General features: G+C 35.6%; 1 protein-coding gene across 1 annotated transcript in view; it reads right to left on the bottom strand.

The window, feature by feature from the left end:
- The window catches only part of DOK6 (docking protein 6), a 520,118-nt gene that overhangs the window by 93,821 nt on the left and 398,567 nt on the right, over positions 1-27,730 (bottom strand). The window contains exon 5 of the mRNA XM_063453051.1: positions 8,407-8,596. Coding sequence (XP_063309121.1) covers positions 8,407-8,596 — 190 coding nt within the window. The remainder of the gene's footprint in view (positions 1-8,406; positions 8,597-27,730) is intronic.

Below are 27,730 nucleotides of genomic sequence, written 5' to 3'. Positions count from 1 at the left end.
ATATTAACATAGAACACAATGCTAAATCTTTACTGCATTCAATCTCATTGAGAAACTGAAAGAAAAGCAGACAAGATTGGAAATAAAATAAAAAATAGACATAAAATGAGAAATGACCTGCAAGAAAAGAACAAGAGAAATCAGAATATAATATAAAAGAAGGACACAGCAGTTCAGTCAGAAAGCAATATTTTACACTCAAATCAAACTGTCCCACGGATCCTCAGTCACTTTTCTCCTCCTCCTTAAACCTGAACTATAAATCTTCAGGTATAAAAGCATTGATCTGAAACAAGTTTATATTTCTATCATTTATCATCTATATTCTTTAACTCTGTGAGTGACAGTAGTGTATTCTGAGACTTTTCCTAAACAAAACAAAACAATCACCTTAACAGAACAAAGTAATAATTAAATGATGGATCATTAAAGGAACACTATAGGCACCCAGACCACTTCAACTCAATGAAGTGGTCTGGGTGCCAGGTCCATCTAGCGTTAACCCTGCAGCTGTAAACATAGCCATTTCATAGAAACTGAAATGTTTACAATAGGGTTAATCCAGCCTCTAGTGGCTGTCTCCCTGACAGCCGCTAGAGGCGCTTCCGCGCATCTCACTGTGAAAATCACAGTGAGAAGATACTGGCGGCCATAGGAAAGCATTGAGAAATGCTTTCCTATGGACTGTTGGAATCCGCGCGCCGCTCTTACTGCGCATGCGTATTCAAAGCTGACGTCGGGACAGGGAGGGGAGTTCCCCAGCGCAGAGGGAGCCCGGCGCTGGAAAAAGGTAAGTGTTTAACCCCTTCAGCCGGGCGGGAAATGGGCCATGAGGGTGGAGGGGACCTAAAGACCCTATAGTGCCAGAAAAATGAGTTTGTTTTCCTGGCACTATAGTGTTTTTCTAATGGTAAGTTGATGACTTAGGAAGCATTTTATACAAATACATTGTCATTCAAAACAGACTTTCCAGGTGTAATTAAAGTATTCAGAAGGCATTCTGATATTCAGCACATAATACTTTCTGTTCTTTACAGAAACACTTCAAGCACTAAATGTCCTCTGTAATTTAACTTTGACATTAACCCCTCTCTAACCTTAAACCCCCCATTACCCATTTCTATCATTAAGTGTAACCAGGTAGACATCTACACAGCTGTATAAACTCACCATACTCACAGATTTAAACACGATGAATTACAAGCAGTTATTTTCACATGCATACCTTAAGGAATGCTGGTATTTCGTATACCCGTTCGTATGCTCCCGAACTGCTAGGTAGTCACTGCTAATGATTATAACCCGCAGTTACAGAGCGCTTGTTCGTACTTTAATAAGAATCATAGTGCAGTATGAAAGTAAATCCAGCGCTTCGTTAGTCTCATGACCAAACATCAGCGTAAAAAAGAGCGAGGGTACAACAGGAATAAATGTATTCAGGCCACATTCGCTTTTATGTTATTCAGGAGTACAGTGTATACGCCCATAAAAACTCCCACAACACAAGCACAAAATTCTAAGTCATCCTGACTGTGCATAAAATACAAAATATTAAAAATACATAATAATACATACAAAACATATAGGAACCCCTATAAATGTCATATCCCCGGATAGCCTGGATCTGAGTGCCCAAGTTGTCCTAATAGCGCTCAGATCCCACAAACACAGCCGAATCGCCACTGGGGTAAAGTTTTAACTGACCGCTCATGAGGCGCCTCCCCGAAATAGTTCCATAGTTTCTGTGGTAGTGGTCGGTCAATTTTGGAAGTTCCAAACCGAACAAAACAACAAACGGTTCCACTGGCTCATAGGTAGTGTTTGTTCGCCTTGTTCGTGGGAACAAACCTACCGAACAGCGCTCTCCTGGCTTGTCTCTGAAAAGAAGCAGGCGTTCGCGAAGTTCACCGGTGTTCGCGGGGTCGACTTGGAGTTCCAGACACTCTACGACCAATTCCCGCTGCCTCTTTTTGTGCGACAAAATGGCCGATGTTTTCTCCAGTACGCGTTGTTCGGTTATACGCATGGCGGCCACAGACGGCCACAGAGGGAGAGCACTAATTCCTGCGGTTTTCTTGGAACTTAATGAGCCAGGGGGTGGTCGGTGAAGATTTATCTACCAAACACAGAAAAATAAATTTTGGAAACCAAAGTATGTAGTTTTGTCTACATACAGCAAACTGTTAAATATATATCAGACAAAAGGAAAAGCAGGAACAGAATCTTAAAAACAGAATAATAGAATCTTAATACTAAATTGAATCGTACCTTAAAAATAAAAGTAACCATTTTTATGTACTTGAGAAATCCACATAAAACCAATCATACATATCCATTTAGTCTGAAATTATAAATGAGTAACAAATATCCTTAAATAGTAAAAGAATAAAAAAACGTCCCTTATATATATACCATACACTTTTCCAAAGTGAAGCTATATCTGCTGTTTGTAAAAACATTGGGGTGTTCTGGTCTTCAGTTTGGGTCAGTATACCTGTTGTTTCATTGGGTTTATGCATTGAGCACTTGTTTGCCTAAGATATGTGGTTAGTTTTATAGTGAATATTCGGCATACTTTCAATTAATACTTATATATGTCTATTAATGCATCATGTGAATAAAATGTTTTGTGCAAAGCTTGTGTGCTGTGGGTTCATTTTAGGGTATTTGATAACCTGTAGCAGACACAGGTCACTTTCACACATTTAGCACCCTGCAATTAACCCTTAACAGTTGAGTGCTTGCTATATTTTTTTGTATATACTATTCTTATTATGCCTGTATCATTCTACATACATGATTTTCTTGATTTTATGATTTTATGATGTAAGTACTTGGTATGTAATAGTTTTTCTTACATTTTTGAAGCATTGTGGGATATGTAGGAAGAGGACGGTTAGTAGTCTGGTTCATTATTATTTTTCTTTTTTTTTTTAGGTGTTTTGGTAATTTTCCATTTGCATTGGTAAATTCTTATGAGAATTGTTTTCATAAATATTTCATAAAGCCATGTTCCCTCCCCACACATCATACCGTTAGTTGTAAAAAAATAAATAGATTAAATATAATCTACCTTTAAAAAGGTTTTGTCATCATAAGATATGTGTCTTTAACTATGATTTTGTGTCCAGGAACACACAAAACATGTAGATGATTTTTATTTTTTCTTATCCCCCGCCAACTGAGTTTTTTTAGCATTTAAAAACGTTTCCACTATACACAAGTTGTTCCTCTGTAGAACCAGCATTCAATTCTTGAATTATTGCTGTTGATGACTAAAGACACGACAACTCTGGAATTGTGGTAGGTAAAGAATGGAGCCCACAGGAAAATAATAATGTCAGTGCAACTTGAGAATGCAAGTTTTGATGATCTATGAGCAGCATGAGTCTCTTGGTTTTCTATGTTTTAAGTGTTACAATCATCTCTCTACTATTTGTCAATAGCCAGTTAAAACATCTTGAACTGAGTCTGACAGCTCATGTTTGCTGATTGAATTTTAAGCATGGCTCTTAACAGTCCCAATTTGTGGACTGTTAAGAATCCTACTTAAAATCCAAATCCTAATGCAGCACAGCAGGAACACGTCATTAGATGTGCTTGAGCTGTGCGGCAAGCTCTAGAACCCTGCAGAGTGTGCTTCAGCAGTGCTCTGAGCACTGTCCTGGTTGGAAGGCTGTATGTCAGGCCAGCCCATTATGGATATCACCAATGCAAGTTTCATCACTGATGATGCCCTATAAAGGCTCGCCAACCTGTGCTTTTAAGTAAAGCTCCTTAATAGTTAACTTGGAAAATAAAAATATTCAGGTGGTGCCAAGACCCCTTGAAAGTCACAAAGACCCTCATAACAGCCCTTCATATAACCACAACCGGAATGTGTAGGTATTAAATAATAACAATAATAATTAGCAAAAAGACTCAGCAGACCATTTGGTTTTTCTCCCTTTCCCCAGTAATGTAAGATAGGGTATATGAAAATGGGCTAGAATGTCCTCCTAAAACTGAAATTTCCCTGCGTTCTCCAGAAAGGTGATGCACAAATAAGCGTGCAAGTGAGTAATGTGCAACAAACATTACAAATCTAATAAAGATAATTTGTATTATAATGCAATATAACACATAATGATAATAGATAATATTAAAACTCAGTCCAGTTACAGGTGTATGTGTGCTGGTATGGTAGAATTGAGACTCTTTGCCCTTTTCATTAGCTGGCTCTTTACACAGCAAGGGGAATGGAAAAATTAGTGAGAAGGTGCACGAAGAGTTCTTCATTCCTTCATTCACAGCCACAGATGCTTGTGGACATAGCACTGGCTGTGATATCAACAAGAAGGTGGTGGGGAATCTTATTGCTGCATCAAAGTTAGGAAATTTGTGAGGCTATAAGGAAAAGAATACAGGAAGAAAACCAGCCACTTGGTAAGCATGTTTGCAAGAATTCTCTGCCCTCTTATCCATAGGCTCCTTTAATCCTGCCACACCACCAATAGGGATAGTGGTCTTTTTGAATAGTTGCATAACCTGAACATCGATAGTAGGTTAATCCTCCCATCTGTCTTATCCCTGAAGCCTATACATATCTTTAAAGTGCCTAGCTATGAAGGCTCTTTTTTCAGGTTCTTCCATTCTCTCTGCATGAGCTCCACTTGTATAAGTTGAACTGTAAAGCCATTTTTTTGTGTCGTCATCCTGCAGAGTTGAAGATACTTCTCTCATAAATCTATGAATTTCATCTTGTGGAAAACTAACTTCCAAATCAGTTGAACTATTGGATTCATTTAAGGAGGCTGAACATTCTCCTGGTGATGGCTCAGAGGAAGATCTTCTTTTTTGGCGTTTTTCTGGACCTGTACAGGTGCTGAAATATTGGCTTTTACAGATTCTTTAAAAGCCTTAAATGTTTGTGAAAGGTTATCTTAAAACGAGGACAAAATTTTTTATTCATTTACATTTGCTTAGACTTCTCTTGCATTAAGGAGGAACATCGATTGCAGATTTTGTTTTCTTGCAGACGTCTGGAAGAGGCATGGAGCATTCACTGCAAGTCAAATGCCTGGACTTACAGGCAGCGTTCTTAAGTTTGAATGTTGTCCTTTTCCATTTGCTCTGAATTTATACCTTTCAGAAAAAAATTATTTGAAAGAGTTCATAGAGATTTTTAAAGTAGAACCAAATTTATCTCACGGCAAAAACCTCTGACCCATGTGGGGGTGCTGGTGACACAGGGGATCCTTATTAAACAACATCCAGTGTTGAAATAAGGATCTGCACAGCTTAAATACCTTATTTTCAGGACGTGGCACCACATTTTTTTAATTTTATTCCGCGCATGCGCAGTAACGCGGTCTGGAACTTTGGTGGAACGCATGTCTTCCTGGGCATGTGTTCCTCTGCTGTGTGCATGCGTCCAACTTCCGCCATTTCATGTTTGCCGGAAATTAACTCTCTGCAACTTACCCTGGCCACACAGCCTGCTGCCCGGGGATCTCTCAGACCTGATCCCCCTGTCATCATCCTGTGTGTCTCACCATGACTCTTCCATCCCCATCAGGAAGAACCGAGGTACTTGGGAGTCTTATACCTGGAGGGGGGGGTACCTTTTGTCTTTTATATTTTCACAGACTTTTCCCTAGGGAAGGAACATCCCTCCTGTACTGCCACCATATAACAGGAAAAGCACAGACATCCGTAAACAGTTCGTTCAAAATCTAAGTATATTTGTTCTTCCCCATAGGGTATTATAAAACAAATACTATTAAATACTATCAAGCTCACAAAGCACCCTGAAGACAAAATGTGCAAGACTATGATTCAGTGATAATAGAAACAAGTCTAATCTAATATGCTCTCACAAATATATTCCCTTTAGTTTTCATGAATGATGGCATTAAAAAATTGTCTTTAAATGTTTGTGGTTTAAATTGTGCTAATAAGCACAGAATGCTCTGTGAGGAAGCCATCAGAAATCATGCAGATTTCGCATGTATCTATATAACCCACTTTGCAAGAAATAAAACCCTGTATTTTCAACACCTTTTATACCCTGTTGTAGATCACTCTCTTAATTATTCAAACAAGGACAGAACCTCTGTTATTTTCCACAAATCCCTGCGATTAAGTTTTCTTAAAATTATAATTGACCCTATGGAATGGATATATTTGACTTAATTTCATGTAATACAAATGGCGCTCCGGTAACTATTGTCAATATGTATTTACTTACCAATTTTCCAACCCCAATATTTACTATTCATCTACAAAATGTTAGTTAAATTCCAGCGCAAAATCTTATTCTATGTGGCAATTGCCGAATGTTACAAGATTCTGTCTTAAACTCTTCCAATATAGTGCATAGAGTCTGGGTGGTGCAGAGACAAATCAAACATTTCAGAAATCAAAGAGATTAATCAAACATTTTAGAAATATTACTTAAATATCATCTTCACGATGTCTGGTATACATTAGATCTTCATACAAGAAAATATTGGTTCAACTCACATGTACACAAAAAAAAATAAAGCAAGACTGACTATTTTTTTTTTTAACTAACTCTACTTTTCTCCCATAGGTTGAATCTTTGTATAAGGGTGTAATAACTTATTTAGATTATAGCCATTTGCTTTTAAATGTTTTGCTTGGGGCGTATGCCTCTAAATGTTTGAGATACACAATCAATGATTGCACTCAGATTTTAGTAATGAATCCCTTAGGTTATCCTTGGAGACTTACTTCAAGAAAAATAACACCCTACACCTTTCCACAGAGGTACTCTGGCTTTTTCATAAAGCAGTGTTTCAGGGTCAGTTTATTGCCCATGCCTCTGGTATCTCCAAGCTAAAAATGCTAAATTGATTAACACGCCCAAAAATTACAGAAATAAGACCATTTACATAAAACAAAAAAATGTCAGATGGTTGTAAGTTAAATAAATTGAGTTATTATTACTTGAGGGATAGTATGGTAGGTCATTCCCATGACATGTTTTCAAAGCACATAGACTCTTTATTTAACCTTTCAAAACAATTTGCAAATCTTTGCCCCATTTTGTTTTTAAACATTGACTATAAAATGCATGCAGACATTTTCAGATACATGACTCTCAGACATTCTACATCGAATAAATCACTATGACCAGGTTTTATGAAGCATCACTAGCTTTTAGATGCCACATATTTCAAGAGTAGTTCAGATACTGTCTTTGCAGCTTTGGATACTTTAAGTACTGGTGTTGAAAGACAGTCACTTATGCAAATAGGTTTATACACAAAATCTAATTAGATTCCTTCAAATATAGCATCTATTTTCTAAGCCTCAATTTTGGAAATGTTTGGTGGACTGAAGAACTGGTTAAAATCCTGTCTAAAGCAGAAGGTATGATCTCAATTTGCTATAGTAATATTCAAAGGTAGTAAACCCCAATATCTTAAAAGGCAAAATGGGAGTCAGAATTAGGAACAGTTTTCTCAGAGGAAACATGGCAGGTTATGTCCAACAACAGATGGTTCTCAGGATGTACGAGTCATTTAGAACTATATAAGAACATTTTGGTTAGTTAGCATTTAACCCGTGCCAAATTAAGTCATGTCTATCAGGAGTGCTGGAGAGGATGCGGGATGGATGGCTCTTACTTATGTATTTGGTGGAGTTGTCCGAAAATAGTTTCCATCTGGGAGGCAATATTTACCTTTATCTGAGATAACTTACAGATAGTTTCACCATTGCATCCAGATTGTGCTCATTTAGGGGTGCATCCACTAGGTATTCTAATGTCTTTTAAATTAAAATGGTTTCAGAAATCTTACTAGCATTTGCCAATCAGAGACTGATTCTCCATGTCTCTATCTCCTTTTAAAGATCAAAATTCCACTGAGCCCTACTTCATGATTTTTTTTGCATATATAATCTTCTGATGCTGTATCCCATCTATTTCAAAGTTTTAAGCAGATAATCCCATCTGCATTACATTGTTTTTATAGCAAGTCCTGTTTATTGAATTGTTTTGTTGTTGCACCATCATTTTAAAACCATAGAGGCAGTAATGCCAAGATATCTGCTGGGTCCAAGGTTCTTGAATCACCTGGATTGACATCTACAATCATATGATAGTCTTAATTGCTTAGATCTGACATTTTATCCATTATAATGTTGTCTTTTGTTGAACAACTAAACTTCTTTACCAATTTTCCATATTTACTTTCCACTATTTTTCGTAAAGAGCAGGTTTATTAAATAAAGTGGCTACATAATGTGTGTGCAATAGGAACATATTTCATGTTCAATTATTACATTTATAACTTGTAGGTATATTAAATAGAAGAGAAATAATAGCAGCAATTCAATATACAGTTTTACATATTTTGGAAATAAAAAATGTAAGTCTTTGTATTATTCACATCTTACCTTCCAGATTCAAAGGTAAACCACGTTGAATCCCTGCCATATCTTCTTAATGAACTTAGAGGCCACATAACTAGCTTCACTTTTGCATTGTGAATATCCCATAGATAGATGTTTTCGTGTGTGATCTGCATCGTACATTCCCCATAGATGTCTAAATTTGGCGTCGGCATTAGATATACATTGAATCGTTCTATGAAAAGAAGAAGGAAAGTAGGTCAGTTTGTAGATTATGGCGTCAGGTTAATTTGTCTTGTTTGTAGTTGTACTTTACGATTAAAATATCTATATTTATTGAGTGAAGCAAAATATTATTTTTAAAGACAGGTGTTCTACTTAGCATCAGCTATCATAAATATAATGAATACATATATAATTCTACTAAATAGCAGCATATCCCTTTATTTCAGAATATGTAATTTATCTTATTTTTTAATGTGTCAATTTTAACAATGCACATCATACATTGTACAATTAAATCAGATATGTAGCATAATTCTGAAAATTTACAATAGTATTTAATTAGTTGATTTGGCATTTGACTGCCAAGCCTTCAGTTTTAATTCTATCTCCGGTAAATATTGACTCAAGAGAGTTTAATTTGTAGAGAATGTCAAAATGGAGTAATAGCAAGGAAAATGAATGATGCGTTTCAAAAAACAGATTTTATAAAACAGGATTATTTTCAAATTATTATAGTGCAATGTACTAATTTGTATTCTAAATAATAATTATGGGTCTGGATTACTATTGTAAATTTTCAGAATGGGTCTGAATAACTAATGGTCTGGACTTTGTAATGTTGTTCAGATAAATATCTTACTGTAATATTTAATTGTAGTCCAGTCTTTTATCTTTTTTTTTTTCTAGTGGGGACAATATAATTTTACTACTAGTTTATCATAGTTTATCAATATGTGTGCCCATTCACCTAGACAAATAATATTAGTTGATATTAGAATTGTTTCAGTCTACTAGCAAATATTGAACCACACTTTTTAAACTGATTTTGTCTGCAAATGCTAAGCCACAAGGGTTACTTAATTAGAAAGCATTCTATGAAAAACAACCAAAGGATGTTTTTTAACCTTATCAGCTTTGTTACACTTGACATTACTTCTATTCATATTATTGTTTAGCCAAGCAAATCTTCTCTATGATTGCAGACTAACAGTAGAATAGACTCTGGTAGAGCAAGAGCATCCATAAAAACGATGCCATCTCCACAATCACGTCCTCTTTTATATATATATATATATATATATATATATATATACACACAAAATATATATATATATATATATATATATATATATTTTGTGTGTGTGTATATATATATATATATATATATATATATATAAGAGGACGTAATTGTGGAGATGGCATCGTTTTTATGGATGCTCTACCAGAGTCTATTTTACTGTTAGTCTGCAATCATAGAGAAGATATACTTGGCTAAACAATATTATGTATACTGTAGAAGTAATGTCAAGTATAACATCCTATGTTTTTTTTTTTTTATAGAATGCTTTCTAATTAAGTAACCCTTGTTGCTTAGCATTTGAGCATTTGCAGACAAAATCAGTTTCAAAATTGTGGTTTAATATTTGCTTGTAGACAAAAATATATATATTTCATATATAAATATATATATTTACTGCTTTACTATGTGTTTCCAGTATTTATTTTATTAATGGGCAATGGCTATAACAGGAGCTCAACCCATTCTGGCAAGAAATTTGGACTATGTAATTAATTACATAGATACAGGATGAAGGGACAAGATATCTTAGAATAACATATGTTAATAAACAGTATAGTAGCCATTCAGATTATATAATACAAAAATTAAATTCTCATTTCTGTTTGTTCAACACATAAATAAATATATTGAAAGTAATCAATTTCCCATATTTCCACATGTACGCATAGTGCTTATAGTCCTATATTTTTGCCTCCTAGGGAATACGGGAGACAGGAGCTCATACCCAGGATTATCTTGTTATCTTGTTGGCAGGTATTGATTAAATTCACCAACTATTTTATCAAATGAATGTTTAAGAAACAAAAACATCCATGCCAGCTATTCATTAAAGGTAAGTCAACTGCAACTTTCTTAGCGAAGCAACAATCTTTTTGCATTGTTGCAGGAGAGTCTGAAAGGAATCACTGTGGGTGTTGTGTTAAGTTGCATGGTGTCTGTTGTTTTTCTGGTGTCTGGTGTCTGTATTTCAAAGTATTTACTAAATTTAAAATAATTTTTAAATCCATGTCCACTTTTATATATATATATATATATATATATATAGGCTGGTGTTTTACAGAGCACCTTAAGTGATGCAGCCTAAGGGAATGTCTAATAGGAGGTGCTAGGGAATTCTATAGAAATAAGAAGTTTACTTGAGCAGTAAATGAGAGTTAGCATAGCAGGTTCAAACTGAATATAAACAAAGTTGAAGGTGTATTCACCTATACAGGGAGTTCAGAATTATTAGGCAAATGAGTATTTTGACCACATCATCCTCTTTATGCATGTTGTCTTACTCCAAGCTGTATAGGCTCGAAAGCCTACTACCAATTAAGCATATTAGGTGATGTGCATCTCTGTAATGAGAAGGGGTGTGGTCTAATGACATCAACACCCTATATCAGGTGTGCATAATTATTAGGCAACTTCCTTTCCTTTGGCAAAATCGGTCAAAAGAAGGTCTTGACAGGCTCAGAAAAGTCAAAAATAGTGAGATATCTTGCAGAGGGATGCAGCACTCTTAAAATTGCAAAGCTTCTGAAGTGTGATCATCGAACAATCTAGCGTTACATTCAAAATAGTCAACCGGGTCGCAAGAAGCTTGTGGAATAACCAAGGCGCAAAAAAACTGCCCATGAACTGAGAAAAGTCAAGCGTGCAGCTGCCAAGATGCCACTTGCCACCAGTTTGGCCATATTTCAGAGCTGCAACATCACTGGAGTGCCCAAAAGCACAAGGTGTGCAATACTCAGAGACATGGCCAAGGTAAGAAAGGCTGAAAGACGACCACCACTGAACAAGACACACAAGCTGAAACGTCAAGACTGGGCCAAGAAATATCTCAAGACTGATTTTTCTAAGGTTTTATGGACTGATGAAATGAGAGTGAGTCTTGATGGGCCAGATGGGTGGGCCCATGGCTGGATTGGTAAAGGGCAGAGAGCTCCAGTCTGACTCAGATGCCAGCAAGGTGGAGGTGGAGTACTGGTTTGGGCTGGTATCATCAAAGATGAGCTTGTGGGGCCTTTTCGGGTTGAGGATGGAGTCAAGCTCAACTCCCAGTCCTACTGCCAGTTTCTGGAAGACACCTTCTTCAAGCAGTGGTACAGGAAGAAGTCTGCATCCTTGAAGAAAAACATGATTTTCATGCAGGACAATGCTCCATCACACGCGTCCAAGTACTCCACAGCGTGGCTGTCAAGAAAGGGTATAAAAGAAGAAAATCTAATGACATGGCCTCCTTGTTCACCTGATCTGAACCCCATTGAGAACCTGTGGTCCATCATCAAATGTGAGATTTACAAGGAGGGAAAACAGTACACCTCTCTGAACAGTGTCTGGGAGGCTGTGGTTGCTTCTGCACGCAATGTTGATGGTGAACAGATCAAAACACTGACAGAATCCATGGATGGCAGGCTTTTGAGTGTCCTTACAAAGAAAGGTGGCTATATTGGTCACTGATTTGTTTTTGTTTTGTTTTTGAATGTCAGAAATTTATATTTGTGAATGTTGAGATGTTATATTGGTTTCACTGGTAAAAATAAATAATTGAAATGGGTATATATTTGTTTTTTGTTAAGTTGCCTAATAATTATGCACAGTAATAGTCACCTGCACACACAGATATCCCCCTAAAATAGCTAAAACTAAAAACAAACTAAAAACTACTTCCAAAAATATTCAGCTTTGATATTAATGAGTTTTTTGGGTTCATTGAGAACATGGTTGTTGTTCAATAATAAAATTAAATCTCAAAAATACAACTTGCCTAATAATTCTGCACTCCCTGTAGAGCTGACGCAACCTAGGTGATACTCCAAAACCTGCTAACAATTAAAAAAAAAATGTACCACTTGCTGGACACATGCAATGTGCATATTTAGTTTTAAGTTAGTGTGAGACAATGGAAATTCTTTCAAAAGCATATTCATAATAAAACAAAAGTATGTATCTATTGAGCAGATGTCCCTACGGTATTCAATATAAAATACTTTATTTACATGAATAAGATAAAAATGAAACCAATCCTGAATCCCTCCTTCTGTGGAAGATTTGTGCACCGACAGCTGTATTTGAGTGTCCCCACATGATTTGAAACCTACACGCATTGGATTGCTTTAACCCCTTAAGGACCAAACTTCTGGAATAAAAGGGAATCATGACATGTCACACATGTCATGTGTCCTTAAGGGGTTAAAGGACCACTATAGGCACCCAGACCACTTCAGCTTAATGAAGTGGTCTGGGTGCCAGGTCCATCTAGGATTAACCCTCCAGCTGTAAACATAGCAGTTTCAGAGAAACAGTTTTGCTTCACCATTTACATCAAGTGGATTTATAAACAATCATTAAAGTTACAAGATCTTTATACAAAAATATAAGACTGTAGTATATAAACAAAGATCATTAAGACATTTTTCAAAAAGAGACCTTTTTTTTTAAATGTTAATTTGATTAGCAGTCATGGAAAGAGTCGGTAGGAAAAGAGAAAAAAATAATTAAATTAGAAATACATGAAAGACATAATGTCAATATGCATACCAAATCTACCATATGACTTCAATTGATGTATCCAGTAAGTCTTTCTTTGACAGACCTTCTTAAGAATGCCCCACCCCTTTCCAATCTCTGTCTACCTTTTGAATTCCAAAACATAAAAAATTGTGGATTTTGAATTTAGCACAATTATTGCAGTGGTTATTAGTGATTATTTAATTTTTTTATTTGAAATCAGTTACTTCTTTATGTAGCTAGTGATCACAAACTACACAAATATTAAAGTTATGTAAAAGAGCAATGACTTTTAGACGTATTAATTATTAAACCATTGCTAAGTGGTAAGTTGACTAAGCAAAAAAAATACTTTATATAACTGGAGTGACAATCACACGTTTAATTAAACTAAATGGCAACCAGGAAACTGAAAGAAGTTGAAAATGCACTTCAGAGATAAAATAAGATCAGGAGAACGAGATTTGCAAAAGTACAAGGAAAAGGATCAGATGAAGGGATCAAGGCTGAGATCACAGGGTAGAAAAGGTACCTGAAGATAGCTAAAAATTTGTATCACAATTTGTGAGGGAGATGCTTGTAGAAAGTGATGAGAATCAAAAACCAAATAAAACTAGATAAGAGTAATAGTGACATAATAAAACAAAAAAAAAGCAGATGGGGTATACTAAAACATATAATTTTAAAAAGACAAATTTTTATAGGATAAGGGCAGCCTTACAAATTATTGACTAGCATAAATTATATAGTGAAAAAACACGGAGATTAAATTGAATATCTTCAAACAAATACAAGTACCTTTCTCAGTATGCACCGTTGAGTAGTAAATATATAAAAAAAAAAAATCGATGTGGCTAAGTGGGAAGGTACATCAAAAAATGAAAAATTTGAAAAGGGCATTTAAATCGGACAAATCAGAGGCATCATATAAAAGATATAAGGAAGCCAATAATGCATGCAAAAAAGCGATTTGATTCACTAAACTATAAAATGAGAATGTGATAGCCAAAGAGAGCAAAACCAACCCCAAATAAATGTTTAAGTACATAAATTCTAAAAACAAATATGTGTAGATGCACTCAAAACCAGGATGGGGGTGTTAGTTAATGAAGATGAAGAAAAGGCAGACATTTTTAATAACTATTTCATCTCTGTATATGTTAAGGAAGAACTTGGCTAGAGATATGCAAATGATTGCTGCAAAAAAAAAATGCAGACAAATTGTGATTGGATGACTCCAGACAAGGTGCTGCAGCAGCTAAAGAAAGTTAATATGAACAAAGCTCCAGGGCCTGACGGTTATTACCCACAAGTACTTAAGGAACTGTGCGGAAATATATAAACCTCTATTTTTTATCTTGCAAGATTCTTTTCTTTCAGGAATTGCCTTGGAGAATTGGAGGAAGGAAAATGTGGTTCCTATATTCAAAAAGGGTTCAAAATCCTTGCCTGAAAATTATACACCTGTGAGCTTAACTTCTGTGTCTGGGAAAGTGTTTGAAAGGTAATCAAGGGATAATATTCAGGAATTCATTGGGAAGAACTTTGTTATTAGCAATAATCAGCATGGTTTTATGAAATATAGGTCATGTCAAACTAACCTAATTGCATTCTATAATCCAGAGTGGAAGTGGATGTGATCTACTTGGATTTTGCCAGGCAATGTCAATCAGCAGTGGCTAAAGCCATTAAGGTATTGTCATGTATAAAAACGGGCATTAGTTCTCAGAATCAAGATATAATTTTGCCTCTTTAAAACTTACTTGTAAGATCACACCTTGAATATGCTGTGCAATATTGGGTACCTGTGCTTGAGAAAGCTAAAGAAGGATATTATGGCACTAGAAAAAGTGCAGAGGCAGGCTACAAAATGAATGAAAGGAATGAAACATTTTAGTTATGAAGAAAAGTTAACAAATCTTAAGTTTAGAAAAAGAGATATGATGGCATTATACAAATATAACCGGACTAATACAAACCATTGTCTGGAACAAACAGAACTATACATGGGACATACATTTGGACTAGAAGAAAGGAGATTTAAACTAAGGCAAATTAAACGTTTTTTTTTTTACTGTAAGACTAATAAGGATGTAGAATTCTCTGCCTGAAGAAGTGGGTTTTATCAGTCTGTTCAAATGTTTAAACCACAACTGGATGCTTACTTGCAAAAACATAACATCCATAAAAACGATGCCATCTCCACAATCACGTCCTCTTTTATATATATATATATATATATATATATATATATATATATATATATATATATATATATATATATATATATATATATATATACACACAAAATATATATATATATATATATATATATATATTTTGTGTGTGTGTATATATATATATATATATATATATATATATATATAAGAGGACGTAATTGTGGAGATGGCATCGTTTTTATGGATGCTCTACCAGAGTCTATTTTACTGTTAGTCTGCAATCATAGAGAAGATATACTTGGCTAAACAATATTATGTATACTGTAGAAGTAATGTCAAGTATAACATCCTATGTTTTTTTTTTTTTATAGAATGCTTTCTAATTAAGTAACCCTTGTTGCTTAGCATTTGAGCATTTGCAGACAAAATCAGTTTCAAAATTGTGGTTTAATATTTGCTTGTAGACAAAAATATATATATTTCATATATAAATATATATATTTACTGCTTTACTATGTGTTTCCAGTATTTATTTTATTAATGGGCAATGGCTATAACAGGAGCTCAACCCATTCTGGCAAGAAATTTGGACTATGTAATTAATTACATAGATACAGGATGAAGGGACAAGATATCTTAGAATAACATATGTTAATAAACAGTATAGTAGCCATTCAGATTATATAATACAAAAATTAAATTCTCATTTCTGTTTGTTCAACACATAAATAAATATATTGAAAGTAATCAATTTCCCATATTTCCACATGTACGCATAGTGCTTATAGTCCTATATTTTTGCCTCCTAGGGAATACGGGAGACAGGAGCTCATACCCAGGATTATCTTGTTATCTTGTTGGCAGGTATTGATTAAATTCACCAACTATTTTATCAAATGAATGTTTAAGAAACAAAAACATCCATGCCAGCTATTCATTAAAGGTAAGTCAACTGCAACTTTCTTAGCGAAGCAACAATCTTTTTGCATTGTTGCAGGAGAGTCTGAAAGGAATCACTGTGGGTGTTGTGTTAAGTTGCATGGTGTCTGTTGTTTTTCTGGTGTCTGGTGTCTGTATTTCAAAGTATTTACTAAATTTAAAATAATTTTTAAATCCATGTCCACTTTTATATATATATATATATATATATATATATATAGGCTGGTGTTTTACAGAGCACCTTAAGTGATGCAGCCTAAGGGAATGTCTAATAGGAGGTGCTAGGGAATTCTATAGAAATAAGAAGTTTACTTGAGCAGTAAATGAGAGTTAGCATAGCAGGTTCAAACTGAATATAAACAAAGTTGAAGGTGTATTCACCTATACAGGGAGTTCAGAATTATTAGGCAAATGAGTATTTTGACCACATCATCCTCTTTATGCATGTTGTCTTACTCCAAGCTGTATAGGCTCGAAAGCCTACTACCAATTAAGCATATTAGGTGATGTGCATCTCTGTAATGAGAAGGGGTGTGGTCTAATGACATCAACACCCTATATCAGGTGTGCATAATTATTAGGCAACTTCCTTTCCTTTGGCAAAATCGGTCAAAAGAAGGTCTTGACAGGCTCAGAAAAGTCAAAAATAGTGAGATATCTTGCAGAGGGATGCAGCACTCTTAAAATTGCAAAGCTTCTGAAGTGTGATCATCGAACAATCTAGCGTTACATTCAAAATAGTCAACCGGGTCGCAAGAAGCTTGTGGAATAACCAAGGCGCAAAAAAACTGCCCATGAACTGAGAAAAGTCAAGCGTGCAGCTGCCAAGATGCCACTTGCCACCAGTTTGGCCATATTTCAGAGCTGCAACATCACTGGAGTGCCCAAAAGCACAAGGTGTGCAATACTCAGAGACATGGCCAAGGTAAGAAAGGCTGAAAGACGACCACCACTGAACAAGACACACAAGCTGAAACGTCAAGACTGGGCCAAGAAATATCTCAAGACTGATTTTTCTAAGGTTTTATGGACTGATGAAATGAGAGTGAGTCTTGATGGGCCAGATGGGTGGGCCCATGGCTGGATTGGTAAAGGGCAGAGAGCTCCAGTCTGACTCAGATGCCAGCAAGGTGGAGGTGGAGTACTGGTTTGGGCTGGTATCATCAAAGATGAGCTTGTGGGGCCTTTTCGGGTTGAGGATGGAGTCAAGCTCAACTCCCAGTCCTACTGCCAGTTTCTGGAAGACACCTTCTTCAAGCAGTGGTACAGGAAGAAGTCTGCATCCTTGAAGAAAAACATGATTTTCATGCAGGACAATGCTCCATCACACGCGTCCAAGTACTCCACAGCGTGGCTGTCAAGAAAGGGTATAAAAGAAGAAAATCTAATGACATGGCCTCCTTGTTCACCTGATCTGAACCCCATTGAGAACCTGTGGTCCATCATCAAATGTGAGATTTACAAGGAGGGAAAACAGTACACCTCTCTGAACAGTGTCTGGGAGGCTGTGGTTGCTTCTGCACGCAATGTTGATGGTGAACAGATCAAAACACTGACAGAATCCATGGATGGCAGGCTTTTGAGTGTCCTTACAAAGAAAGGTGGCTATATTGGTCACTGATTTGTTTTTGTTTTGTTTTTGAATGTCAGAAATTTATATTTGTGAATGTTGAGATGTTATATTGGTTTCACTGGTAAAAATAAATAATTGAAATGGGTATATATTTGTTTTTTGTTAAGTTGCCTAATAATTATGCACAGTAATAGTCACCTGCACACACAGATATCCCCCTAAAATAGCTAAAACTAAAAACAAACTAAAAACTACTTCCAAAAATATTCAGCTTTGATATTAATGAGTTTTTTGGGTTCATTGAGAACATGGTTGTTGTTCAATAATAAAATTAAATCTCAAAAATACAACTTGCCTAATAATTCTGCACTCCCTGTAGAGCTGACGCAACCTAGGTGATACTCCAAAACCTGCTAACAATTAAAAAAAAAATGTACCACTTGCTGGACACATGCAATGTGCATATTTAGTTTTAAGTTAGTATGAGACAATGGAAATTCTTTCAAAAGCATATTCATAATAAAACAAAAGTATGTATCTATTGAGCAGATGTCCCTACGGTATTCAATATAAAATACTTTATTTACATGAATAAGATAAAAATGAAACCAATCCTGAATCCCTCCTTCTGTGGAAGATTTGTGCACCGACAGCTGTATTTGAGTGTCCCCACATGATTTGAAACCTACACGCATTGGATTGCTTTAACCCCTTAAGGACCAAACTTCTGGAATAAAAGGGAATCATGACATGTCACACATGTCATGTGTCCTTAAGGGGTTAAAGGACCACTATAGGCACCCAGACCACTTCAGCTTAATGAAGTGGTCTGGGTGCCAGGTCCATCTAGGATTAACCCTCCAGCTGTAAACATAGCAGTTTCAGAGAAACAGTTTTGCTTCACCATTTACATCAAGTGGATTTATAAACAATCATTAAAGTTACAAGATCTTTATACAAAAATATAAGACTGTAGTATATAAACAAAGATCATTAAGACATTTTTCAAAAAGAGACCTTTTTTTTTAAATGTTAATTTGATTAGCAGTCATGGAAAGAGTCGGTAGGAAAAGAGAAAAAAATAATTAAATTAGAAATACATGAAAGACATAATGTCAATATGCATACCAAATCTACCATATGACTTCAATTGATGTATCCAGTAAGTCTTTCTTTGACAGACCTTCTTAAGAATGCCCCACCCCTTTCCAATCTCTGTCTACCTTTTGAATTCCAAAACATAAAAAATTGTGGATTTTGAATTTAGCACAATTATTGCAGTGGTTATTAGTGATTATTTAATTTTTTTATTTGAAATCAGTTACTTCTTTATGTAGCTAGTGATCACAAACTACACAAATATTAAAGTTATGTAAAAGAGCAATGACTTTTAGACGTATTAATTATTAAACCATTGCTAAGTGGTAAGTTGACTAAGCAAAAAAAATACTTTATATAACTGGAGTGACAATCACACGTTTAATTAAACTAAATGGCAACCAGGAAACTGAAAGAAGTTGAAAATGCACTTCAGAGATAAAATAAGATCAGGAGAACGAGATTTGCAAAAGTACAAGGAAAAGGATCAGATGAAGGGATCAAGGCTGAGATCACAGGGTAGAAAAGGTACCTGAAGATAGCTAAAAATTTGTATCACAATTTGTGAGGGAGATGCTTGTAGAAAGTGATGAGAATCAAAAACCAAATAAAACTAGATAAGAGTAATAGTGACATAATAAAACAAAAAAAAAGCAGATGAGGTATACTAAAACATATAATTTTAAAAAGACAAATTTTAATAGGATAAGGGCAGCCTTACAAATTATTGACTAGCATAAATTATATAGTGAAAAAACACGGAGATTAAATTGAATATCTTCAAACAAATACAAGTACCTTTCTCAGTATGCACCGTTGAGTAGTAAATATATAAAAAAAAAAAAATCGATGTGGCTAAGTGGGAAGGTACATCAAAAAATGAAAAATTTGAAAAGGGCATTTAAATCGGACAAATCAGAGGCATCATATAAAAGATATAAGGAAGCCAATAATGCATGCAAAAAAGCGATTTGATTCACTAAACTATAAAATGAGAATGTGATAGCCAAAGAGAGCAAAACCAACCCCAAATAAATGTTTAAGTACATAAATTCTAAAAACAAATATGTGTAGATGCACTCAAAACCAGGATGGGGGTGTTAGTTAATGAAGATGAAGAAAAGGCAGACATTTTTAATAACTATTTCATCTCTGTATATGTTAAGGAAGAACTTGGCTAGAGATATGCAAATGATTGCTGCAAAAAAAAAATGCAGACAAATTGTGATTGGATGACTCCAGACAAGGTGCTGCAGCAGCTAAAGAAAGTTAATATGAACAAAGCTCCAGGGCCTGACGGTTATTACCCACAAGTACTTAAGGAACTGTGCGGAAATATATAAACCTCTATTTTTTATCTTGCAAGATTCTTTTCTTTCAGGAATTGCCTTGGAGAATTGGAGGAAGGAAAATGTGGTTCCTATATTCAAAAAGGGTTCAAAATCCTTGCCTGAAAATTATACACCTGTGAGCTTAACTTCTGTGTCTGGGAAAGTGTTTGAAAGGTAATCAAGGGATAATATTCAGGAATTCATTGGGAAGAACTTTGTTATTAGCAATAATCAGCATGGTTTTATGAAATATAGGTCATGTCAAACTAACCTAATTGCATTCTATAATCCAGAGTGGAAGTGGATGTGATCTACTTGGATTTTGCCAGGCAATGTCAATCAGCAGTGGCTAAAGCCATTAAGGTATTGTCATGTATAAAAACGGGCATTAGTTCTCAGAATCAAGATATAATTTTGCCTCTTTAAAACTTACTTGTAAGATCACACCTTGAATATGCTGTGCAATATTGGGTACCTGTGCTTGAGAAAGCTAAAGAAGGATATTATGGCACTAGAAAAAGTGCAGAGGCAGGCTACAAAATGAATGAAAGGAATGAAACATTTTAGTTATGAAGAAAAGTTAACAAATCTTAAGTTTAGAAAAAGAGATATGATGGCATTATACAAATATAACCGGACTAATACAAACCATTGTCTGGAACAAACAGAACTATACATGGGACATACATTTGGACTAGAAGAAAGGAGATTTAAACTAAGGCAAATTAAACGTTTTTTTTTTTACTGTAAGACTAATAAGGATGTAGAATTCTCTGCCTGAAGAAGTGGGTTTTATCAGTCTGTTCAAATGTTTAAACCACAACTGGATGCTTACTTGCAAAAACATAACATTCAAGGATATCATTTTTCAATTGTAGGGAAATCGCTTCTTGATCCAAGGATAAGTCTGACTTCTGACTGCCATTTTGGGGTCAAGAAGGCATTTTTTCCAAGTTTGTTGCACAATTGGAAGTGCTTTAACCCCTTAAGGACTCCAATTGGAAGTGCTTTAAACTGTTTTTTTGTTGTTGTTTTTTTGCCTTCTCTTGGTACAGCAGCAAAAAAACAGGTGAGAGAAAGGCTGGACTGGATAGGCACATGTCTCTTTTCAGCTTATATAACTATGTAACACATATGAACAATATTTGGGTTCAGAGCGGTGTGATAGATGAAGATGAGATAGATCTGTTTGAGAGCAGAATTGGTGGAAGAATACAAATATTGATGGGATTTTTTTAGTAGGAAAGCAGAGATAAAGCCCAACACACAGAACGTAGGTCAAACTTAGCTAAGTTTTGGATCAAAAACAAATAGAGGCCTATTACCACCCTTGGATTTGGCCAGACCTAACACAGAAACAGATAATATAGCAGCCTGAGGAACATGCAAAAAAAAAAACTAAAAACAAGCCAACATCTAGAATTACAGAAATGCCTATAAACTGATGTACAATCCAGAGTAAAGGTGCTAAGAGTTGAGAATTATAAGGAAATAGCTGGGATCAAAATACCAGAAAAAAATACAAGGGAATCGCCTCAATAGGGCAACACAAATGCAGAAAGGGTTTTAAAAGACCTTAAAGTATGTGATAATCTGGCTGGCATCATTTCTGTGACACCAAACAGTACAAAAGCAATGTTAGAAAAATGATGCAGGTATCTGTGCTTTTAAATGAATGCAGGGAATTCCAGGGCCATAAAATAAAGTGGGTTCACAGTGACCAGCATCCAAAATGATTCCATTCCAAAATGAATCCTAACTGGTTGTAATGAATTCATCCGCTTATGGTAAAGTGGTTAATGATATTTACCATCCTGACAGGAATAGTTGTGCCCATTTACAGTCGTGCGCCCGGATACCTGATAAACCCAGCATGTCTAGGGCCGCTGGCCGCTGCGGATTTATGCCACCTTATAGCCCCATGACTGCCCACGTTGTAAATGACGTCGCAGAATAAAAGGAGGGTTATTTAAACATATTTTTTCATTCTCTCATTGCCCTGTCATGGTTTCTGCCTGATGGTAATCCGAGGGTGCATTCCTAATCTTGATTTTTTGGTATTTGACTTTGGCTTCGTTTTGACTTCCCTTATTTCTGGTATCCTTGACTTTTGGCTTTTCCTCATCGCTGTGTCTGATTCTCTATCCCTGACCTCGGCAAGTATTCTGACTATTCTTGGAAACATTAAATCCAGCCGTTCTAAGGTCCAGTTAGATGTTAGTCCTAGGTGTGATACAGTTCTGCGTGTGGTATCAATTGGTAATCCTGACACAGGTAGCATTACAATACCACAGTGAACGTTGCACACAGTATGCACATAATTTAATAAAAACGTTAAGATAAATTGGAAAATATGCAGCGTATCACTGTCATAAAGGTATGCATATTCATAAGAGTGAAACATGGAATTTAGAACAATTTCTCCAATTATACAAAGTATGACTATTAAGGCAGTTGTACAAGGATGAATTAAACTATTTAAAAGCATAAGTTATACATAAGATGATGTGCATGTAAAAGCAATGAGAGGATAATCTAGAAAACTAGCTGGCTCTGCTTTTTACTTCCAGTATTGCTGGTACATCTGGTGGGTGTCTCTTCCCTACAGATTTTCTTAGACAATAGCATTGACAGCAATTTATTCTCAAGTATGACTTCTAGGATTTGTTTTTCCTCTCCATCTGAAGTTGTTTCAAGTTCACACATTTTTCTCTTTCCATTTTTTTTATTCAAGTAATAGGAAAACATATAAGCAAAACTCCTTACTTCAACCATTTAATACACAACCTCTTTTATGAAGAAGCTAACTTGTTGCTAACATTTCTTTTTGTCAAGCTATCAATCAACATATCTCATACACATCACTGGGAGTAAATACTGCTTCTATAGAAAGCAATGTATTACAGAGTAAAATCTAAGAAATAAATCATATACAAAAATTACTACACAGATAATGTGTTTGCATATCATATCAAATCACTCAGAATATGTTGTTCTTTATTTGAAATACCGTTCACAAATAAGCTTAGCAAATTGTGCTCTAGAAAAGTTGATGTGTGTATGACAAGATGAAACCATACATTTCAATTATCAACATCTGCTTTGAACAGGCTCTGTAGGCTTTTTGTTTTGTTAAAATCCGTATTGGTTCCTATTGCTATACTGAACCACAGCATAAAAGTTACAGTTCAAACCCTGTTTTAACAGGTCTATCACCTTGTGTGTCTCGAAGATACAGTATGAATAGAAGCTCATTTTCTGTATGCAGAAAAAATGAAGGTTTTGCACTCCGTTTTTTTTTTTATTTCATCAGTGCGAAGGGCACAGTCAATATTTCAGTTTTATCAACCCTTTTCTAGCCAAGGAAACCAGAAGGTCAGCAACAAAAGCCCATTTAGATTTAACACGCCGATTGTTGGCAGATAATAAGAAAGTAATGCTTTCAATATATTTCATTAAAGGGTGAAGGGAAACTTATTTATTTTCTAAGAAATAAATGTAAATTCTGAACAATCATGTTATTTTTTTCAATGTGTCAATTGTTGCATGCATTGCAGTGTTTGTATAGCAAACAAATAATATATAAAAATGAAAATCCAGCACACTCCCTTCTCTACTAAACAGCTACTTTGGTGCTGACTGATTTTGTTAGGTTTTTTTAACCCCTTGAGGACGGAGTCAATAGTGCACGTTCTGATCAAAACAAAACGTAAACAAAAACTGGAATTTGCGCTATATGTCTGTTCAACCGTAATTCACCGCTGTCACATTAAGTACACCCACACTTATTATATATCATTTTGTTCAGGAGAAACAGGGCTTTAATTTATCAATAACTATTCATATATGGAACATAATTTATTATGAATAAAATTTAAAAAAATGTGAGAAAATAAGATTTTTTTTTAAATTTGTATTTCCGTCTGCCTTTTTAGCTGTGAATGTCATAATACTGTTTGTAATCAGCGATGTCTCACGAGTACAACAGTACCCCCCAGTAACAGGTTTTATGGTGTTTTGGAAAGTTACAGGGTCAAATATAGAATGTTTCATTTTCAAATTGAAATTTGCCAGATTAGTAATGTTACCTTTGAGAAGGTGTGGTAGCCCAGGAATGAGAATTACCCCCATAATGGCATACCATTTGAAAAAGTAGACAAGCCAAGGTATTGAAAGTGGGGTATGTTTAGTCTTTTTTAGTAGCCACTTAGTCACAAACACTGGCCAAAGTTAGCGTTCATATTTGTTTTTGTGAAAAAAGCAAAAAACGAATATTTGGCCAGTGTTTGTGACTAAGTGGCTACTAAGAAATACTGGACATACCCCACTTGCAATACCTCGGGTTGTCTACTTTTGCAAATGGTATGCCATCATGGGGGTAATTCTCATTCCTGGGCTACCATACGCTCTCAAAGGCAACATAACTAATCTGGCAAATTTCAATGTGAGAAAAATGAAATGCTAGCCTTATATGTGACTATCTAACTTTCCAAAACACCATAAAACCTGTACATGGGGGGTACTGTTATTCTCGGGAGACTTCACTAAACACAAACATTAGTGTTTTAATACAGTAAAACATATTACAACAATAATATAGTCCATAAAAGTGCCGTTCATTTGTAAAAAATGCAAAAAACTTACTTAAAATATCATCGTTGTAATACAATTTACCAGTTTGAACACTAATATTTGAGTTCAGCGAAGTCTCCCGAGTAAAACAGTACCCCCTATGTACAGGTTTTATGGTGTTTGGAGAGTTACAGGGTCAAATATAGTGCTTGCAAATTAAATTCTCTGCACTTTCTCCCTGTGTTGTCAGGCATGTCAATCAAATTTGAATTAATCAAATCACATAATTATGTTAAAAGATTACTTAAATATACATGTAGAATTTTAATATATATACATATATATGTATTTAAATTCTACGTATATACTAATGTAATCTTTTATGTAATTATATGTATTTATCTATATATATATATTTGCGGTTATTTGTATTTTATATATAGATAGATATATATAGAATGTCATTCTAAGTGTATTTTGTTACCAATATATATATATATATATATATTAATAACAAAATACAGTTAGAATGAAATTACATATGGATATATAATTTATATAAAATTTTGTTTCAATATTTTATTTATTTATTTTATTATTTTATTTATTATTTTAATTATACGTGTATATATATATATATATAGAAAATTGTAAAGATGATAGCACTCTCAGGACTCCAATATAATATTTAACTTTTAATGATTCACAGGATAAAAGATCGACGTTTCAGTCTGCTATACACAGACTTTCATCAGGACTAATATTAACAGTACAAATACACACTTATATACACATAAAAGAACCAGCAATTAACTTACCCACCACCGGAATTAACTCCCATTCACTGTCCAGCCGGACCGAAAAACGCGCGGATTCTGCCATGGGTCACGTGTGCGTATGTGACGTCATCACGTGACATCGGCGTCATTACCACGTCACGTGATCGGCCGGGATTGCAGCCTCATTGGGAAAGTGTTGCTATGCGACCACCGTGTCCATAGAAACATAAAAACAAATACAACTTCGCTGGAAAGCCTTCAAATATCATATTTATAACGGGCATACCCCAGGTAATCTGTACTGGGAAAAATATATCTTGCAGCATTAAACCGGATTTATACATTACAGCCCAATAGTGCAGACAAAGCATGCATCTTCATGTAATTAGACCTACAGCACGAAACAGGCAATAAGATATAGCAGAAAGAAACAAACAAAAAGGTAAGTGTAGTATAGACATCCCGATTAATCATAGGAAGCACATATCTTGAGTATTAAGGAGTAGATATTTACATAATTCTCCCAAAACCACCTCTAAATATATATGTATATATACTCATTTCGCAGGGAAAGAGCCCTTTCCAAAGTACAGGATAACTCCTGGGTAAAAAATAACTGATCAGAAAATATAAACAAGCGCCTATCCCCCTAAGTGGATACACCCCCTAATATTATTAACGCCATATGTGCCAGAACACCACTAAAGACACAATAACTACTGGAGCCAATATCCATAAGGAATAGACGTAATTCTACCGGGTGCATAATGGGTGTATACACTTGTAAACAATACCCTCCTACACAACAAGGAAGCAAAGTATTTTAGGATGCAGGGAAATACTATAGACTCCAAAGATTAAAGGTATCGGGAAAGAGATGCACATCCTATAGTATGGAGGTGTTAGGATGGGTGCCTTTCCCACAGGGTGGGCATCGTCATCCCACCTCCACCTCCTTGGGGTAAGAAGGTGCACAAATATTGCCAACGGGGATAATGGAGTAAATAGTAGTCACAGACGCTAGAGAGGAGGGCCCAGGCAGCCCCAAGTCCCCCCCAAATTATCTGGCATAAATCACATAGACAAACAAGGCCTGGGGTGTCAGGGTAGAAATTATACAGCAAAAGGGACCCTCCCCACGCCTTACAGGTCATCACATGCTGAGTAATAGAGATGGTGCCATAACCCATAGGGTGGGCATCAATCTCCCACAACAGACAGTGTCAGGATATACGTATTCAAAAACAAAAAGTAGAAAGAAAGGATATGTAGTCGAAAAGTATCTCATAAGAAGGCAGACAGCGAGTACTTTTCATTCAACCCATTAGGGTGGACAGTTTGGAGAGTCCTGATCCAATATAGTTCCCTTTGTAGGAGCATCTTTTTACGGTCACCACCCCTTCTAGGCATAGGAACATGGTCGATGGCCATCAGTTTCATAGATGGAAGAGTATGGCCTAGTTCGAGGAAATGTTTGGCAACCGGTAGATCAGACTTTTTATCCCTATACGCCGTCCTGATACTTGATCTGTGATTACGTATCCTCTCTCTCAAGGGTAGATCGGTCTTTCCGATATAAGTCAACCCACACGGGCACATAAGTCTATAGACCACAAAATCACTGGTGCAAGTCAGACGGTGCTGTATTCGATAGCTGCTACCTGTGTGTGGATGGGTGAATGTTTTCCCTGGGATCATGTGTCCGCAGGTTACACAACCCAGGCAACGAAAACATCCCAGATTCTGCGACGTTGTATCCTTCAGATAGCAGTGTGTGGGGTCGGTCTTCACAAGTAGATCCTTCAGGTTTTTGTTTCTTTTATAGCAAATCATTGGAGGTTGTTTGAAAATGTCCGGTAGAGTGGTGTCATTTTTCAATATTCTCCAGTTATCACAGATGATTTCCTTGAATTTTGATGATGCTGTGGTATAGGTAGTGGGAAAGACCAATCTCTTAGGCTTTGCTATGGATGATGAAGGATCTACAGTTGTGAGGCACCTGTTGAGTGCTTTCTGTAGCACATAGTTGCTATATCCCCGCTCCTGGAACTTATTCCACATCTCCTTCAGTTGATCTTGAGCATTGTTGAAGTCAG

The sequence above is a fragment of the Pelobates fuscus genome, chromosome 4, assembly GCF_036172605.1.
Source record: "Pelobates fuscus isolate aPelFus1 chromosome 4, aPelFus1.pri, whole genome shotgun sequence".
Taxonomy (NCBI): domain Eukaryota; kingdom Metazoa; phylum Chordata; class Amphibia; order Anura; family Pelobatidae; genus Pelobates; species Pelobates fuscus.
The sequence above is the reverse complement of the archived record's forward strand: the minus strand, read 5'-3'. Positions and strand labels throughout refer to the sequence as shown.